Source organism: Dromiciops gliroides, chromosome 3 (genome assembly GCF_019393635.1).
Source record: "Dromiciops gliroides isolate mDroGli1 chromosome 3, mDroGli1.pri, whole genome shotgun sequence".
Classification (NCBI taxonomy): Eukaryota; Metazoa; Chordata; class Mammalia; order Microbiotheria; family Microbiotheriidae; genus Dromiciops; species Dromiciops gliroides.
The window spans coordinates 467,534,716-467,552,986 of NC_057863.1; the positions used below are offsets into that span (position 1 = coordinate 467,534,716).

At 37.2% G+C, this 18,271-nt stretch overlaps 1 protein-coding gene across 5 annotated transcripts in view; it reads left to right on the plus strand.

Annotated features, from left to right (window-relative positions):
- The window catches only part of CACNB4 (calcium voltage-gated channel auxiliary subunit beta 4), a 351,173-nt gene that overhangs the window by 292,352 nt on the left and 40,550 nt on the right, over positions 1-18,271 (plus strand). For all 5 annotated transcript variants that reach the window (XM_043992572.1, XM_043992573.1, XM_043992574.1 and 2 more), the window contains 6 exons: positions 2,967-3,097; positions 5,095-5,171; positions 6,395-6,414; positions 6,639-6,719; positions 8,142-8,200; positions 12,765-12,874. In XM_043992572.1, coding sequence (XP_043848507.1) covers positions 2,967-3,097; positions 5,095-5,171; positions 6,395-6,414; positions 6,639-6,719; positions 8,142-8,200; positions 12,765-12,874 — 478 coding nt within the window. The remainder of the gene's footprint in view (positions 1-2,966; positions 3,098-5,094; positions 5,172-6,394; positions 6,415-6,638; positions 6,720-8,141; positions 8,201-12,764; positions 12,875-18,271) is intronic.

Genomic DNA, 18,271 nt, shown 5'->3' on the forward strand with positions numbered 1-18,271 from the left:
ACACTTGTAATTTAACATTGACCTCTTAATGGATCTTTGGGTCCGGTTGTTCAGTTAGTTCTAAATTTACCCAACTTCATTGTTGGTAGACCCATATTTCCTCCTTTTCCACAAGAGCAGGCTGATAGATTTGGCCAAATGTTTTGATAAAATCTAGGAAAATTCAATGTAGGTTCTAAAACCTAGGCCCTATGAATTTTCTAACCAAAAAAAAAACTTTACATAATAAGATTTTTTTATAGAATTGGTTTCCTTTATAATCCTGTGTATTTGGTTTTATGCATTTAAAAACATGATTTATGGGGCAGCTAGGTGGCACAGTGGATAGAGCACCAGCCCTGGAGTTGAGAGGACCTAAGTTCAAATGTGGCCTCAGACACTTGACACTTACTAGCTGTGTGACCCTGGGCAAGTCACTTAACCCCAACTGCCTCACCAAAAAAAAAACAAAAACAAAACAAAAAAACCCATGATTATGAGGAGTCCCTAGCCTTCACCACGACACCCACGGCACAAAATGGTTAAAAAGCCCTGGTCTGGAGCATTCTTCTGGTATAATAGTCTAGTAACCAACACTATCAAAAACAAAAATGACATTAATTATTATGACCTGTTTATGAAGTCATGTTAGCTCTTTATGGTCACTGAGCCTTTATCTAAACTCTTTAATTAAAAAACAAACCAGACCTGTAGATTCATGGGTGCAGAGCACCCATACTCCTTGCCTCCTGGCAAAGTGTTTCCTGTATATACTGCTTTGTCATGCTAGTGTTTAGAGAGTATCATGGTGTCCCATGGGGCCCCAGAACAACCCTACAGGGCTGTTATCCTCATTTTACAGATGAGGAATCTCAGAGCAAGAAAGGTCAAATGATTTGACCTGGGTCACACAGCCAGTGTCTGAGGCTGGATTCATACCTTGTCTTCCTGACTCCAAGTCCAACAGCCTGTTCATTCTAACCCCTAGCTGCCCAATACGAAGCAGCACCTCCTTTGCAAAAGGTTTTGCCTGTAACACTGTGGGTAAGAACTGAGGACCACGTCTAGGACCTTACAGACAGGATAAGGCAAAGGTCAGACTTAAAGTCACAGTGGCCTGGCTTCTGTATTACCCCTCTATCCATTGTGCCACATTTCCTCTCTTCCCTTTAATAAGGCACATTCTGTATTTGGTCAGGAATCTAAGTCAAGTTCTTTCATCTAGAGTTTAGCCTCCCTCTCTCACATTTTTTTTGAAAATCCAGACATCTGTCCTTGTCCAATCTGGTTTCTGCTCAGTGGTCTTTCAGACACACTGAAAATTACTTAGCAGTCAAATCCACCAGTTCTTTTAGTACCTTTCAGTAAAACTGGGCCTGGTCGTTTGAATTCATTGATGGCAACTTGGAGGTCTCTTGCAATCTTCCTGTTTATCTTGAGTATCAACTCTACTTTAATCTTTTCTGTTCAGGAAGACATTGTCAGAAAATGGATAGAGAGTCAGACTTGGAATCATGTAGACCTAATTTCCTCTAACTCCAACATTGACTAGTTGTAAAACCCTGGGCAGATCATTTATCCTTTCTTAGAATCAGTTTCCTCATCTGTAAAATTGAGATAATAAGTTTCATAGTACCTGCCTCATAGGATTATTATAAGGTTTGAATGAGATAATATCTATAAAATTCTTTATAGGGGGCAGCTAAGTGGCACAGTGGATAATGCACTGGCCCTGGATTCAGGAGGACCTTAGTTCAAATCCAGCCTCAGACACTTGATACTGACTAACTGTGTGACCCTGGGCAAGTCACTTAACCCTCATTGCCCCACCAAAAAGTGCTTTATAAATTTTAAGGTGCTTTATAAATGTCAGCTGTTATTATTGTATAAAATGAGCTTATATGATGTATGTATAGACTAAAAAGTAATAACAATTATAGACCACAGTCAAGTTTTATACAAGCCTGATTTGAGGGAAATATATGGCCTATATTTAGAAAAGTATGATAAATCTCTCCCCTGTCCCCTCTCCTTAGCATCTTTAACTTTTATTAACTTGGGTGTTTTTATCACATCCCTCTGAGCTAAACTAGATTCTTCATATAAATTATACCTTTCAGAATATAAGCATACTTTTGGAATAAAAGAGCCTAGGAAAACCTAACACTGAAAGAGATAGCCAAGAGAGTTTTTTACCTCTTCCCAGGAGACTCTAGAGACAATAGTATTGATGTCTATTTTCCATGAATGGTTCAAATGAAGCCCTTGCCAGAGAAGCAGAGACACAGAATAGCTGGTAATAGCTCAGGGAGTCTATCATTACAAGTCAGCTCTTGCTTTATTCACCAGATAAGGTCATCCACATAACCTTATTCTGCATTGTATAAGGCCTTTAAGTTTGCATGTTTTCTGGACTTACATGCCCTGGAACTTTATACAGAATGGAAATACTGGAGATACAATTAGTCATCAGGTTACCTCTAAGACTGCTATTATTATAAAGATACATAACAAGTTTATACTATTTACCAGCATATATTTGCTTTCCTTAAAGCAATAAAAATGAACCTTGATTTGTAATTCCACATTTCAAAGTATATGCCTCCTACTAAGATTTTGCAAAGTAACGCCTCATTTTCCCTATAGATTCTTGAGTAATGAGGGAATGTTGGGGATATCCCATCTCAGATGTAAACTATAAAATCTTGCCCGTCTGATAGTATTGGTGTATATTTATCCTGTATCCAAAAGGTATTCCTTAAGAACTGGAAAGGGCATGGACCAGAGGACTACAGGATTCATACTTCTAGCCTCAGCCTTCTACCTGATGTTTGGGCGCTGTACATAATCTAATGGTGTTTGAGATTTCTTGGGGAAGAGCATGAGGTTATAAGTGCTAGGGACATATGTGATTATAAACCATTGGCAGGTAGGTGGTTTGATTGGCACTTTGATTGATTGATATTAGTTTTGTTTCTCCATTACAGAAATATAACAATGATTGGTGGATAGGACGGCTGGTTAAAGAAGGCTGTGAAATTGGCTTCATTCCAAGTCCACTTAGACTGGAGAATATCCGAATCCAGCAGGAACAGAAAAGAGGACGCTTTCATGGAGGGTAAGATTCTCTCTCTCCCTTATTCAGACTGTCTTAAGCCAAAGGAAAATCAGGTGATATTTTTGGATTCAAGGATCAATTTTAAAATGTGTAGTGTTTTTTAAACCAAAATTCACCTGGCATACAAGACTTGCTTTGTGAAACTTTGCCTGAAAGGGATCCAAACACCTCCACATCCTTAGTACTCTTCCCAAGTATGTGGTAATTAGAGTCTGATAAGTCCTTTGGGGATATTCTAGATTATGTATCTATGTTCATATTTGAATGATCACAAAAAATCATATGCAGTATCAAAAGCTTCATCAGATTATTTTGTTAAGTGGTGAAGCCCTAATCACCGGTTCTACCATTTAAATGGGCCATGGTAAACCACGTTGACCAAATGTGATAATTCTTTTTCAGCCACCTTTACATGGTTGGACAAAATAGGCAGGACACAGAAAGTAATGGATGGCCAAATAATCTAAGGGCCCAATTTGTCCACTCAAAACTTTTTAGGAGTGTCTGGAATGTCTAGCTAATGAAATGAAGATTTTAGCTAACTTTGTGGGAACTAATCTTTAGCAAAGTGCTAGAGGACAAATATGATTCTTACTTGTAGGAGAAATATTTAAAAGCCTCACAGGAAACCAAGCAGGTATTAATAAACCTCTGTATCTTAAGTTCCTATTGTCACTGAAGCATTGATAGTATGTGTTGCTATTTTTGAATACCTTAAAATAGAATCAATTATCACTCTCCCTTCTCCACCTATTTCCTCCATCTCCTTCCTCTGTTGGGGCCACCTTTGCTGTTTCAGAAATGTTTCATTGTTTGTTTGGGATCCCATGTTTTTGCTTTAACAGTAACTTGATTAGCAAGAAGAAAAAAATAGAAAAGTCAGAATGTGAAATCATCTGCTTTCTTCCATTGCTACTTTGCTTATTCTTTCCAGTGTGATATCTATGATATCACAATGATTTTCTAATCCTATCTTAGGGTGAGGTAAAGGAAGCAGGGAGATGTATTTTCTGGTATTGGTAAAAATAATAGTACACATGGGAGCACTATGAGAAATACAATTTAGTTCAACAAACTCTTAAGTGCTTACTGTATTGTATGCCCAATGCTAGGCACTGGGGTCACATTGAAAGGTGTGATTCCTGTGGTTTTCATTGAGAGATTAAAACATTTTTATCTTGGCCTATGTCTTGACACAGAGTAGAAATGCTAAACCTTAATTAAACAAGCACACTCACACTTTAATACTTAAGAGATGGTTGTACCAGTCCTAATCAATCTCTCTCTCTCTCTCTCTCTCTCTCTCTCTCTCTCACACACACACACACACACACACACACACACACACACACACACAATGAAATGGGGGAAATAGAATGATAGATTAAATGATGGTTAACTCTAGAACTCTGAGAGCAGGAACCATGTTCTGTCTTTGTATTCTACTATCACCTAGTATAGCACTTTGCACATAGGTAACAGGAACTCATTAGTGAGATTGTCATTTAACAGTGATTATGAAGCTCCTGTTACCTATGTGCAAAGTGCTACACTAGGCGATTGTGAGATACATATATATATATATATACACATATGCATATTTAAGTCTTTTCAAAGGTTAGCTAATGGTTCACTCACTTCAAGTAACATTCCTTGCACCAGGATTCCATTACCTTAATAAAAAATCAATTTGGGGGGCAGCTAGGTGGCGCAGTAGAGAGAGCACTGACCCTAGAGTCAGGAGAACCTGAGTTCAAATCCAGCCTCAGACACTTGACACTTACTAGCTGTGTGACCCTGGGCAAGTCACTTAACTCCAATTGCCTCACCAAAAAAAAAAAAAAATCAATTTGGAGACATAATTGAGGTTTGATTTCACAGGATTTGATTTGTTGAATTCATTAGGGTTTTAGTCAAATAAAGCATGTCATGTTCTGGCTCTGTCATTAGACAATCTGTGAAGTTCGTGTTACATATATTTCTTGGTTTCATCCTAGGAAATCAGGTGGAAATTCTTCTTCAAGTCTTGGAGAAATGGTGTCAGGAACATTTCGAGCAACACCCACATCAACTGGTAGGGGTGTTATTTGAACACTTATTAGAAATTATTCCTTTCTTGAGATTTCAAAATAAATGAAAGTGCTTTTACTAATTCAGAAAAGTTTTAGTAGGCCTGAATTTTTTCTAATTTTTTTAATAATATAATTGCAATACTTCTTTTGTTTTTTAACCCAACTTTAGCACTAATATCACTAAAAACAACCACACCACAACTGTAAAATAATGATGAATATCTTATTGACTACCCAGAGGCAGGAACTCTGTTATTTAAGATTGTCTGAAATAGGTCCTTCACCTGATTACAAGCTCAAAATACTTGGAGCTTTTTAGGACCATTAGAAGAAAGAAATGAAAAGTTGTGGATTCTTTTAGAGGAAATACTCTCTTACCAGGTACCCAGATAAAAGCTTAGCCTAGGGTACCCAGTAGGAATGTATAAATAGTGAAGGCGGGGCCAGAAGGGGACCCAGCCATTTTCAGCACTAAACTGAATTCTGGAATTGAAGGGGACAAGATAAGAGGTGGCATGTTGGGGATGTATTCATGTTGTAGAAATTGAGATCATATACACAGGAGTTTTTGTCCTACCTCATGTACATCCTTCTTGCTATACGCTGATTCAGCCCAGATGTAGGGGAAGGAGCAAGGAGGAAGAAGATAGTATTTCAGATTCAGATCCATTAACTCAAAGGGTCCAATTTGGTCTATAGAAAACCCAGCCAATCTCTCTGAAGGCCTCAGGAAGATATGATTTGTAGTTAAAAGACCCTTGTTGTTTTCTTAAGTAAACCCAAGTTGACCCCAGGGATCCTGAACCAAATTTGTCCCCTGTTTCTGAAAGGCAACTTGAATCCTTGGCTTAACCAGAAAACTGTTCAGAACTCCTGGAAGTCCTTCTGCTTATGCATTATCAGGGCTGGCCCTAAACTCTCAGATACATTATGAATCAGCATCCCACTTACTTCCATGTATGAATAGGATAGGGCATAAGGTAGCATGCTATTTATATGTTCTATTCTCCTTTACATTTCATGAAATGGATAGGATCACTTTAGAAATTGATCAGTTTAAAAAAAAAAGAAATTGATCAGTTTTCCCATGTGGTCTTCATCACAGATTAGTAGACCAAAATAATTACGAGAGGGAAATTTGTACATTTTTTCCATCATTTAATATCATCTACTTCTGTTTAAAGATAGTACATATTTTGATATAGTTCTCATTGTTGTCTTTTAGCAAAACAGAAGCAAAAAGTGGTAAGTTGTGTTTTTTTTTATTAAATCTATTTTTAAGGCCTGCTTGCCTACTATGTCCAGTTCCGTTGATCTGATCAGTTGTTAAATGAGGGGTTTCCCTCCTCAGCAGGAAGCTATGATGATACTTTAGTATGAGAAGTGGAAAGTGGAAACTTGTGTTATTGTTGAAAAGCTGTTATTTATTTATTTATTTGGTCACCAATTAAAAATTATTTTTGTTTCAGACGGAGCACATTCCTCCTTATGATGTTGTTCCATCCATGAGGCCGGTTGTATTAGTGGGGCCATCACTGAAAGGTTATGAGGTATAAGTGCCAATCTGTTGTTTTACCATTGTTCTTCTAGTACATAGAGCACAATCATTTGGGTCTAGGTCTTGTGGGTACTCAATTCTGTCATCAAGCCTTTATTGATTACCATTGACTATCCATTATGTGAGGGGAAAGTGATCAAATTTGTGTTTTATCCAAGTCCCTCTGCTTCTCTTTCCTGTCTGACTTGTTTATTCATTTAACTCTTCAGAAAGACCTCCAAGGGAAAATGAAAGGAGATATACTTGAGGGAAGCTATTTTGCTAGTCTTTTTGACATCTGTGGTCAAAGATTAAATTGGGGATTGAAAGGATGCATTAATTTCCTATTGATGTCATTTACCTGTAAGCACTCCCTCTCCCATAACCATAGAGAACTGAAAATCAACCTCATGAGAGAATAAGCCAACAATCAGACAGCAACCTTGAATCATGCTGTAATCAAAGCACCCCTTCTTAGGTCCTTTGGAAGCAGTATTTAGATACTATCATAGGATTGTATTTCTCTATTTAAAAAATAAGAAATTATAAAAATACTATTATAATTTTAAAGCAGATCAATCAAATGGCATCAGATAATAAGAGATAAGTAAGGACTTTTCAAAACGTCATCAATTTTTAGAAAATGGAATCATTTTGATCCTTCCATTTAGGGGAGGGAGATTGCATTAGAAGTAGCACTCCAAAATAGAAATCTCAGGCTATATAACTTTGAGCTCAGAGTGCTTACTGGGTTTGTTTTTTGTTTCTTTGTTTTTGAACAGAAATAAACATCACCATTCTCTTCTCTGATTGCTATTGGGAGAGATGGAGATTGCTGATGGGATAGTGCATTGTGGTTTTATGGCTACCAATGATTCACTGAATATATACCTCCTTGAAAAACTCCCAAAGTCTTTGTAGGTTTTGAATTTTCTTTAACTATACCCTGCCAAAGAGAAGAATAGCTAGGATGCTGGGCCAGGGCCAGTACCTGTATATAAAAGACAATTCTATGGCTTACCCAATGGTTACTGCTCTGGTCCCTGGCAAGGAATTCTATTGCAGGTGGCTGCCTTGAGAGTCAGGGTCTCTGAAATGATTCATGCCTTCATCTAGATAAGAACCTAGACAAAGTAAAGACTCTAGGAAAGGAATAAGGGGAGAATTTTCTTTTACTCTGAGCTCAGTAAACATTGCTCATTTATTCCCATGTGAATGGAAAGGGCCAAGTGGGAAAAGAAGGTGTAAATGAATGTAGTTATACATAACATGGCTTCTATAGGAGCTTAACTAATCGATTACTGGCTGTGAAAAGGTCCTGGGTTACCAGTAGTGAGTGTCCTTATCTTCTGCCTCTTCTCTCACTTTTGACTTCTTTCTTTCTCTCTCTCTCTCCTCTGTCAATACTTGTTCTATCTTTCTCACCTCCACAAAGGTGACAGACATGATGCAGAAAGCCCTCTTTGACTTCTTGAAGCACAGGTTTGATGGGAGGTGAGACATAAAGATTTTTTTTCTTTTCACTGAATGTGTGTGACAGTATGGTTTCTGTTCCTATATAGTTAACTTCTAGTACAGAAATGTTATTTTGGTAAGTTCATTTGGTTATCAGAAACGAATAAAAAATAAAGTAGTTCAGAAGAATCTAAAATAAGCTTTTCATAGTCAAGCATAAAACAATCCTATGGATGTAAATGAATATAATACATAGAAAGTGTGTGTGTATGTATATATATATATATATATATATAAAATGTAGATGCATATACACATATCTATATATGCATATAAACACATATACATATATTCATGTATATAAATATATGTATACAAACACATGCCCTATTTGCTTTAAATAACATATTAATAAAATTCATTATATATAATATTCATTATAATATTAATAAAATTCATTATATAATACTTTATAATTATAGAGCTTTTAACCCATGAGGTTTAACTATAAAGAAAAAAATCTTTTTTTTAAACAAACAGACCAGAATTTCTGTATTGAAATGAATCTTGTCACCTTCAAAATAGTCACTTTGGTAAGCTATACACTTAATCCAATCATGCTACTATAGCTCAAAGAAAAATTATTTTAGCTCTTCCTTTAGAATTGCTTTGACAGCCCACAATTCTTTTGAATGTTATGGCTGACAAAATACTTGAGGCAAATTTGGCTTTCTTAATAGCTCAAATAATTTGGAGCACAATTGATAAATCTGGCAGGTGATCAGACTGTATAGTAATACCATTTTTTTTTTTACCCCAAACATGATGTCACTATAAAGTAGGGACTGGTTTTCTTTTATGACTCACAAACTGATTCGTGAAGGGTAATTCCCAAAGAGAAGTTCCAGAAATGTTCTGAACAATGGCAGAAGTTCCAAAAATGTTCTGAACAATTGTTCGAATAAGTAACTTCCTAAGATGACTACCTTTAAGAACACCATACTCATTTGAGTTTATAAATTCTGGTTTATCTTGTTTGTTCTATCTAACACTGTATGTATCCTCTATGACATCTTAGCAATGTCAGTGAATTTTAAGCACTAAAATATTTGGTTACTTAACTAAGATAAGAAAAAATTTTAAAACACCCTGTGATATGGAGAAGGAATAGCAGAGAACACTTCATTTTAGAAGGAAGTGACAAATTGGTTCATTTTCGATTGATTCAAAATACAAAGCTCTTCATGCACAATGGAATGCACTTCAAATAAAAAGAATCACACAGCATTTGGAGAGTTATCAAGAATGGAAAGAAATTTAAATGACAAATACAGAGAAGCCTTTGTGGACACTTGTAAGTTGTTGAATGGATTAAATATATTTACTAAAAATAGATCAAAATAGATATTGACAAAGATGATACTTTAAGGAAATCACTATACATGATATGATAACTCTTTGACTGCTAATATGTAAATATTTATAAGAATGAAAACATTCTGATTGTGCTTAGCACAGTGCCTGGCATATAGTAGGTGCTTAATAAATGTTTATTGAAAAAGTAAGTGATTTAAACACCCCACAAGTTTTGAGGACTACTGATTTTGGGTAAAAGGAAAAGAAGTATCTGCCTCAAATAAAGCAAGATTTTAAAAAATCTTTTTAGTTTGACAAATTAGAATTCTTTAATACTAATATTGGAACTAAGATTCAAAGTATTATAAATACTAAAACATTACCATGAAGACAATGCCATACATAGTGCTCCTTTATTGGCTTCTTATACTTTTCATGAATATCTAAGGTAGGCATTTCCCCAAGGTTCTCTGTTTAGTTCATTATACTTTCTAATCCTCCTTTGCTTCCTGTCTTCCTTGGCAAGCTCATTCATTCCCTTGGCTTCGGATATGAACATGATTCCTGGTTAAATTTGTATCTCCAGTTGTATTTCTAAATGTATCCCAGCTAGATGACACAGTAAATAGAATACTGGGCCTGGAGCCAGGAAGCCTTGAGTTCAAGTTTAGCCTCAGACACTTATTAGATATGTGACCTTGAACAAAGCACTTAACTTCCACTTGCCTCAGTTTCCTCAACTGTAAAATGGGGACAATAATTCACCTACCTTTCAGGGTTGTTGTGAGGATCAAATGGGATAATACTTTTTTTTTTTTTTTAGTGAGGCAATTGGGGTTAAGTGACTTGCCCAGGGTCACACAGCTAGTAAGTGTTAAGTGTCTGAGGCCGGATTTGAACTCAGGTACTCCTGAATCCAGGTCTGGTGCTCTATCCACTGCACCACCTAGCTGCCCCAGGGATAATACTTTTGAAGTGCTTGGGATGCTATATAAATGGAGCTACTTATCATTATTGTTGTTGTTGTTGTTATTACTGACTTCTCCTTAATTCTAGAACCACATTTTCAAGGGCCTACAGAACATAAAGTATCTCACCAGCATATCAAAATGTTAAAAACTAGGCTAATTGTTTTCCCTAGATTTGCCCCTTCTGACTTTTATTTACTATTTCTAATGTGGCAAACCATTCACCAAACCAAATCTTTGTGTAATCTTTGAATCCTTTCTTCTTCACTTCTCACATTGCCATTGCCAAGTCTTCTCAATTCTGTGTCCACAGTACCTTTCATATGTGTCCCCTCTCCTTTCTTATTGCCATAATCCTATTGTAGACCCTCAATACTACCTTGCTGGCCTATTATGATAGCCTTCTAACAAATCTTCCACCTCCATTCTCTACTCCTAATTCATCCTTAATACTATTATCTGGGTCATAAGAACTCCTTTGCTCAAAAAATGTCAGTGATTCCCCAAAGCCCACAAAGTTACAGTCAGACTCTTTTTGGCATTGAATTAGCTTTGAAGGCTATAACCTGGAACCATCCGAACATGAGAAAATTCGATTCCCTTGCAAATACTCTACACTGGCCACATTTGTCATTATCCTTCACATGCCTTGTGCTTTCCCAGGTACATACCTTCTCCCTTCCTGTTACAATTTTTAATGGTATTAAATGATTGGAAACTAGGATCCATGAGAAAAGACTAAATGAGTAAAATACTAAATTCTGTAGCTGTGAGAAGTCAACCACCTATTTTCCATAAGCTCTGAAGATAACATGAAAAAAGAAAGATAACTTATTTGGGGAGATCCATTACTAATCAGGAAGAATGTTTCAATGGAATCCTTTAACATTAAAATGGTCTATCAAATGAGACAATAAAAGAAATGAGAACTGAAATGTATTGTTGGGATATCAGAGGGGCTGATGACAGGCCAGCAGATATAGTAAAGTGGAAGATGAAATTAGAAAGCATCAGAAAATATAGTTATCACAGAATGTGAAATTAATCATAAAAATCCTTTGAGGGAAAATCTGAGCTTAGACTGTGGATGGTTATGAGACTAAAGGAGGAGATCAGAGAAAGGATTCATTTTTAAAATAGTTTTGACTTGTAAGACCAATGCAAGAGTGGAATCTTGATAATCATTTCATTAGTAGGAAATGTGTGAAGGCCTTGATAATGAAGAATTCTTTTTTGGTTATGGCTTTCAATCCTCTTCATCATTTTATACTCCATTGGCAGTATCATTTTATATTGAGCTAAGAGCCTGCTGAGTTACATGTTACCAGTTAATAAAAAGAGAGAAAACAGACACACTTTAATAAGAATTAGAAAAAAGGACAATGTTGCTGAAGGTTTCAGTTGAGTGATACAGCAAAAATATGTGTTGCTGAAGAAAAACTAAATGATTCATTGACTAAAAATGTAGCTGGGCTGAACAAAGTAATGATGAGAAAGTTCTGTCATTCATTCCTTCTCCAAGATCAAAGAAGCAACTGGTCACTGAGAGATTCTCTTATTCAGTGTTACTGCTTCACATCTTTGTTAGAAAATAATTGAACAAGTCTGATTGAAGTAGTATGGCTTTGGACTGTCCCTAAATCAAAAATTTGTCTTTTGTTGCTACCTTAGAAATATTCAAAGTAAATTAGTACATAAAGTTTGTACATAATGCTGTTACTGTAGCTGTTGGTGGAGTGATACTATCTAGAAATTTGGGGGAATGTCACAGAATAGCTTTAGGGAAAAAAGAATGTGTTATATTGATGCACTTGAATTTCCTGCTGCTACTGTATTTATTATTAAAGAGGAAGAGTGGAGGAGAAGATGGAATTTGGCCTTGGAGTCAAGAAGTCTCATACTTAGTAGCTGTGTGAACCTGAGCAAAGTGTTTGAAGCTATGTACCCCAAATCATAGAAAAGTTGTGATCTGCTTGGTGGAGGGAGTTTCCACACTGGGGAGACAGGATTACATAAAACAGACAATAATGGAGAGCTATATTTTTACTTTAGTACACATCTTTGTTATTCAATTAAAGGGTCCCCTCCATTCTGTCCTGCTTTCTCTTTTTAACTGAAGTCTAGCACCTATTAAATAAAATATTTCTGCCTGTCGTTTACTATACTGTGTCTGGGCTGTATATAGTGTATCAAGTGCTTGCTAAGTTTTATGCTTGTAAATCACTTACAGCCTAGCTGACTTTTGACTCAATGATTCTGTTCTATGTTCCTGTTAATAGGATATCCATAACGAGAGTGACAGCTGACATTTCTCTTGCTAAGAGGTCTGTCCTAAATAATCCTAGCAAGAGGGCAATCATCGAGCGGTCAAACACACGCTCCAGTTTAGGTAAGATGTTCAAATGTTCTGTATTTCCCCAAGCCGAGTTTCTAGATCAGAGTGGCGCATGCTGCTTTTATGAATGTCTTTTCCATCTCACCTGCTATTCGAATCACTGAACTATACATAATGCCAGCACCTGAAAGGAAAGAGACACCTGCAGGATATAGAGCCAGGCAATTAGTTAATTAGTAGTCTAGTGGGAAGGGCCCTTGAGTGAGTTCAAATCTTAGAACCGTCTAAGAGGAACCACAGGAAGTCTCGCATCTCAGCCTTGTTGTGCCCCATTTTCCCCAACTTTTCAATGAAACTAATAATACATATTCAATACCTAACTTACAGAACAGGTGGGAAATAAAATGAGCTGTGAAGTTCTGTTAAATCCTAGGAAGAAAGGCTAGATAATAAAGTATTCTTGATATTGCTACTACTACCAAATGAGTGTGTGTTTTTTGGTTCAAACCCATCATTTGTTCAAAGTGAAAACTCCCTCCATTGATGCTGATTGTCAGCTGATTATTAACTTATAGTCTTCGAGGGTCATCTGAGGCACTGAGAGCTTAAGTGATTTGCCCAGGGTCCCAAAACTATCATTTAAGGAAGCATGGCATAGATATGGATAGAAGTCTGCCCTTGGAGTCCTGAAATGGGTTCAGATCCTACCTTTGAAGTTTTCAACTTATATGTCCTTGGATAAGTGATTTAATTTCCTTGGACCTCAGTTTCTTCATCTGAGAAATGAAGGAGTTCAACCAGATGTCCTTAGAGGTCGCTTCCAGCTCATTATTTTTTTTTGGGGGGGGGGGGTGAGGCAATTGGGGTTAAGTGACTTGCCCAAGGTCACACAGCTAGTTAAGTGTCAAGTGTCTGAGGCTGGATTTAAACTCAGGTACTCCTGAATCCAGGGCCAGTGCTTTATCTACTGCACCACCTAGCTGCCCCAAGCCACCTAGCTGCCCCCTGCCCCCAGCTCATTATTTATGAACTTACAACTCCAGGGAGAGCCCTTCAACCATCACACCATGGTCACTGAATGTTAATAAGAAAAACTTATCAGTAATATGCAAGGAATTTAAATATGTTTCCACATGTCTTTAGTGTAATTATGTCTTGGAAATCTGTTTTTTCAAGATATATGGCTTTATTGGGCAGCTAGGTAGTGCAGTGGATAGAGCACTGGCCCTGGATTCAGGAGGACCTGAGTTAAAATCCAGGCTCAGATCCTTAACACTTACTAGCTGGGAAAGTCACTTAACTCCAATTGCCTCACACACACACACACACAAAATATGGCTTTAGTGATTAGAATCTTCATCCAGTATAACTAGCATTGCCAAAGTCTGTGCCCTACTGTTCCTTCCTTTGATTAACAAGGTGAAACCCAGACCATAAACCAATCCTGAGGGAACAAGAACATACCCAACTCCTACAGGCATGGGAGGCAGCAAAAGCACAGAGAAGTACTCCTTTAAATCATCACTTAAAATTTGGTCTTTTCTGGTTCCAGCATTGAAGAAACAAGGAGGAATCAATTTCATTTCTACAAACAATTATTGGGAAATAAATGTGGTTTGAATCTTTATTTATTTGGAAAGTTATATTTTCACAACCATATGAACACTTCAATAGTGAACAGCCTACTCATCAACATAGAAATATTTGAGGTCTTGGTAATACATATGAAAATGATTATACATTATGATATCATTTTTGAAGTGAGATTTAATAGTCAAATTCATATCCTTATCTGGGACCATAACTGGTCTATGTATCTGGTCACTTTGACTGAAAAGTGGTGTTATAATTAAACCTTCCTTAGGACCCCTCAACAGTCCTTGTAACCACGAGGCCCATGAAATGAGTTTGATTACTATTTTTATTTTAAGAAGTTTAGAAATTTTATCATGCATGTATCTGCATAGTTCTCCTTTATACCTATAACGTTTCTAAATGTGATTCATGACTGGAGCTTCCCCCCAGTCTCCTCCCTTGCCATATTCTTAACTTATCTATGCTTGTGCCATAGTGAAACATTCAGTGACGTAGTGTACATGGCCTTAGGAGATATCTACCCCCTGCCATTGTGAACTAAGACAGTCGCTCTGTGGATATTGGAATGAATATGCTATAGAGTATACCTACTCTGGTATACACCACATCATTTATCCCCAAATCTTAATTGCTGAGAGCAGGTAGGTGGCACAGTGGATGGTGCTGATTTCGGAGTCAGGAAGTTTTTGTCATTCGGTTGTATTTGACTATTCTTGGCCCCCAGTTGGGCTTTTCTTGGCAAAGATACTAGAGTGGTTTGCCATTTTCTTCTCCAGCTCATTTTACAGATGGGGAAACTGAGGCAAACAAGGTGAAGTGACTTTCCCAGGGTCACACAACTAGTTAGTGTCTGAGGCCAAATTTGAATTCTGGTCTTCCTGATTCCAGATCCAGTGCTCTCTCCACTGTGCTACCTAACTGTCTTGGAGTCAGATAAATTTCAGTTAAAATTTTGCCTCAGGTGCTTGCTAGCTGTGTGACTCTGGGTAAGGCACTTAACCTCTCTCAAACTCATTTTCCTCATCTGTGAAGTGGGGATAATAATATCACCTATCATGGATAGAGCAGCGGCCCTGGATTCAGGAGGACCTGAGTTCAAATTTGGCCTTAGACACTTGACACTTACTAGCTGTGTGACCCTGGGCAAGTCACTTAAGCACAATTGTCTCACCAAAAAAAAAAAAGTAACAACACAATATCACCTATCTCATAAGGTTGTTTTGAGAAGTAAATGAGATAATATATGTAAAATGCTTTGCAAACCTTAAAGTACTATATAAAGGCTAGCTAATTCTTTTCATGCATTTAAGGTCCATACATCACTGGATTGTTTATACAGGAGTGCCTCTGTGGAATCCACTCCACTTAGGAAATGTAAAGTTTGTGGCAATAGATTCAGTTTATTTCACTGAATTTTGGCTGCTTCACACAAAACTGTATCAGCCTAATTTGTAGCAAATCAGACTTATTCTAACATACACCAACCACATGTCACACCTATGTAAGCCAGTGGGAGTATATCATGCAAACAGGAAGTGGGAAACAAGGCCACATACCCTGAAGCTAACATGTAGAACAAAGAATAATTTCCTAATTTATCTTTTTTTTAAAGAATGCTCTTTTATTTTGTGATATATCAATGACTACTTATGAGAGCTCATGCATAAAATATGATAAAGAAATAGTGTCAGGGGCAGCTAGATGGCGCAGTGGTTAAAGCGCTGGCCCTGGATTCAGGAGTACCTGAGTTCAAATCCAGCCTCAGACACTTAACACTTACTGGCTGTGTGACCCTGGGCAAGTCACTTAACCCCCATTGCCCCGCAAAAAAAAAAAAAAAGAAAGAAAGAAATAGTGTCAGATTTTTCTTTCTCAAGATGACGTAAGCTTATCATCTATACTGGCAACATAAAAAAGGGTTTTTTTTATTTAAATCTAAATCCCATTTAAGGGAAGTATTGTAAAAGACACTATGGTATAGTGGTTAGAGTACTGGACTCAGGGTCTGAAAGACATGGATGACAATTCCACTCCAGACACTTATTAGCTATGTGATCCAGGAATCAATCACTTCATCTCTCTGAGTCCTAATTGTAAAATGAGGGGAAGTGGACTCAGCCCCATCTGAGATCTAAATCTAGGATCCCATTTATGCCAACATAACATTTTTTTTCCTCATAAGAACTTAAAATTGACATTGACCATGAATGTACATTGCATAAGCAGATCTGGTTCCAGATTTGCCAGACAATATTTCACTTCTGAAATGATATTGTCAAGTGGGTGTGTTGGTACGTGTCTGTGCTTTCTGCTCCTTGGGATACTGAGGCTGGTGACCTCTTGAACTCTGGAGTTCTGAGCTAAAGTTGGCTAAAACTGATTGGGTGCCCACATTGAGTCCAGCACCAATATGGTGAGCTCCCAGGAACATGGGGCCATCAGGCTACACAAAGAGCAGGGGCCACCAAGGCTGCACAAAGCTCTCTGGCTAATCAGAGATTGTGGGATTGGATCCAGATGTGACCACTGAACTTCCAGATTGGACAAAACAAGGAGGGTGGGGAAATAAGGAAAAAAGTTGTTTTGGTTTCAGATCAACTTATTTGTATATGCTGGATATTTTGTAGAAAGATACTATCAGCTTGGTACTTCTACACTGGGGATTTGGGAGGGGTTGAGGAACAAAGTTATTAGGCTAAACATTCTGAAAATTTAATATACAGTTAGTATAGACATGGCTTATTCATTTACTTATTCATTTAATGCCTTTGAAGTGTAACACAGGAGGTATGGGAAATGGAAAGATACAAATAATAATAGCTAGCATTCATATAATACCTTAAGTTTTGCAATTTGCTTTACAAAAATGATCTTATTTGATCCTCACAACATCCCTGAGGTAGGTGCTATTATCATCTCCCTTTTACAGATAAGGAAACTGAGACCAATGGAGGCTATTTGACTTGCCCAGGGTCACACAGCTAGTGTAATTGAAGCAGGATTCAACCTCAAATCTTCCTGACTTCAGGTCTAGCACTCTTTTTACTGTATCACCTAGATCAGTAAGACAGGGTCTGACTTCTTAAAGAGGCTTATTCCTTAGAAAGGGTGATAAGGTTCAGGAGGACCTAAGTTCAAATCTGGCTTCAGACACTTGACACTTAGTAGCTGTGGGACCCTGGGTAAATCACTTAACCTTCATTGCCCCACCCCCCCCCAAAAAAAAAGAGAAAGAAAGGGTGATAAGGAATGCATACAAATACAATAGAATGGGGCAAGTGCACAATGGAAGTAGAAAATGCTCTGCCAAATTTTTATATTTCAGATGAAGCCATATTGTTCATTTATAAAATCAGTTTTACTGTTTTTGAGAAGTATCAATCAAGCAATAAGCATTTATCAGGCATCTAACACATCCCAGGCACTGTGCTCAGTGCTTGGGATAAAAAAAAAGGCAAAAGACAATCCCTGTCCTCAAGGAGTTTACAATCAAAACAACTGGATTGTTTAGCAATGCCTACAATGTAGATCTGGTTATTTGAAAAATAACAAGGTTTTTCACTCGACGAGATTTGAAATCATAGTTTTAGAGCTAGAAGTGACCTTAGAGATCATTTAGTCGAATCCCCTCATTTTCTAGATTTAAGAAACTGAGGCCTGAAGACAAGTAAGAATTTGAACCCTGATCTCTGACTTCCAGTCCAATATTCCTTCTGCTCTACTATTTTGCCTCAATTTATGTAGTTTCCTCTCATGTGGTGATAAGCTTGTTGAACGAGTTAGAAAATAAAGGGCAAATGGGAAAAAGTGTAAGATGTACTAGAATATACTGTTGCCAAACTGGCTAGTTGAAAA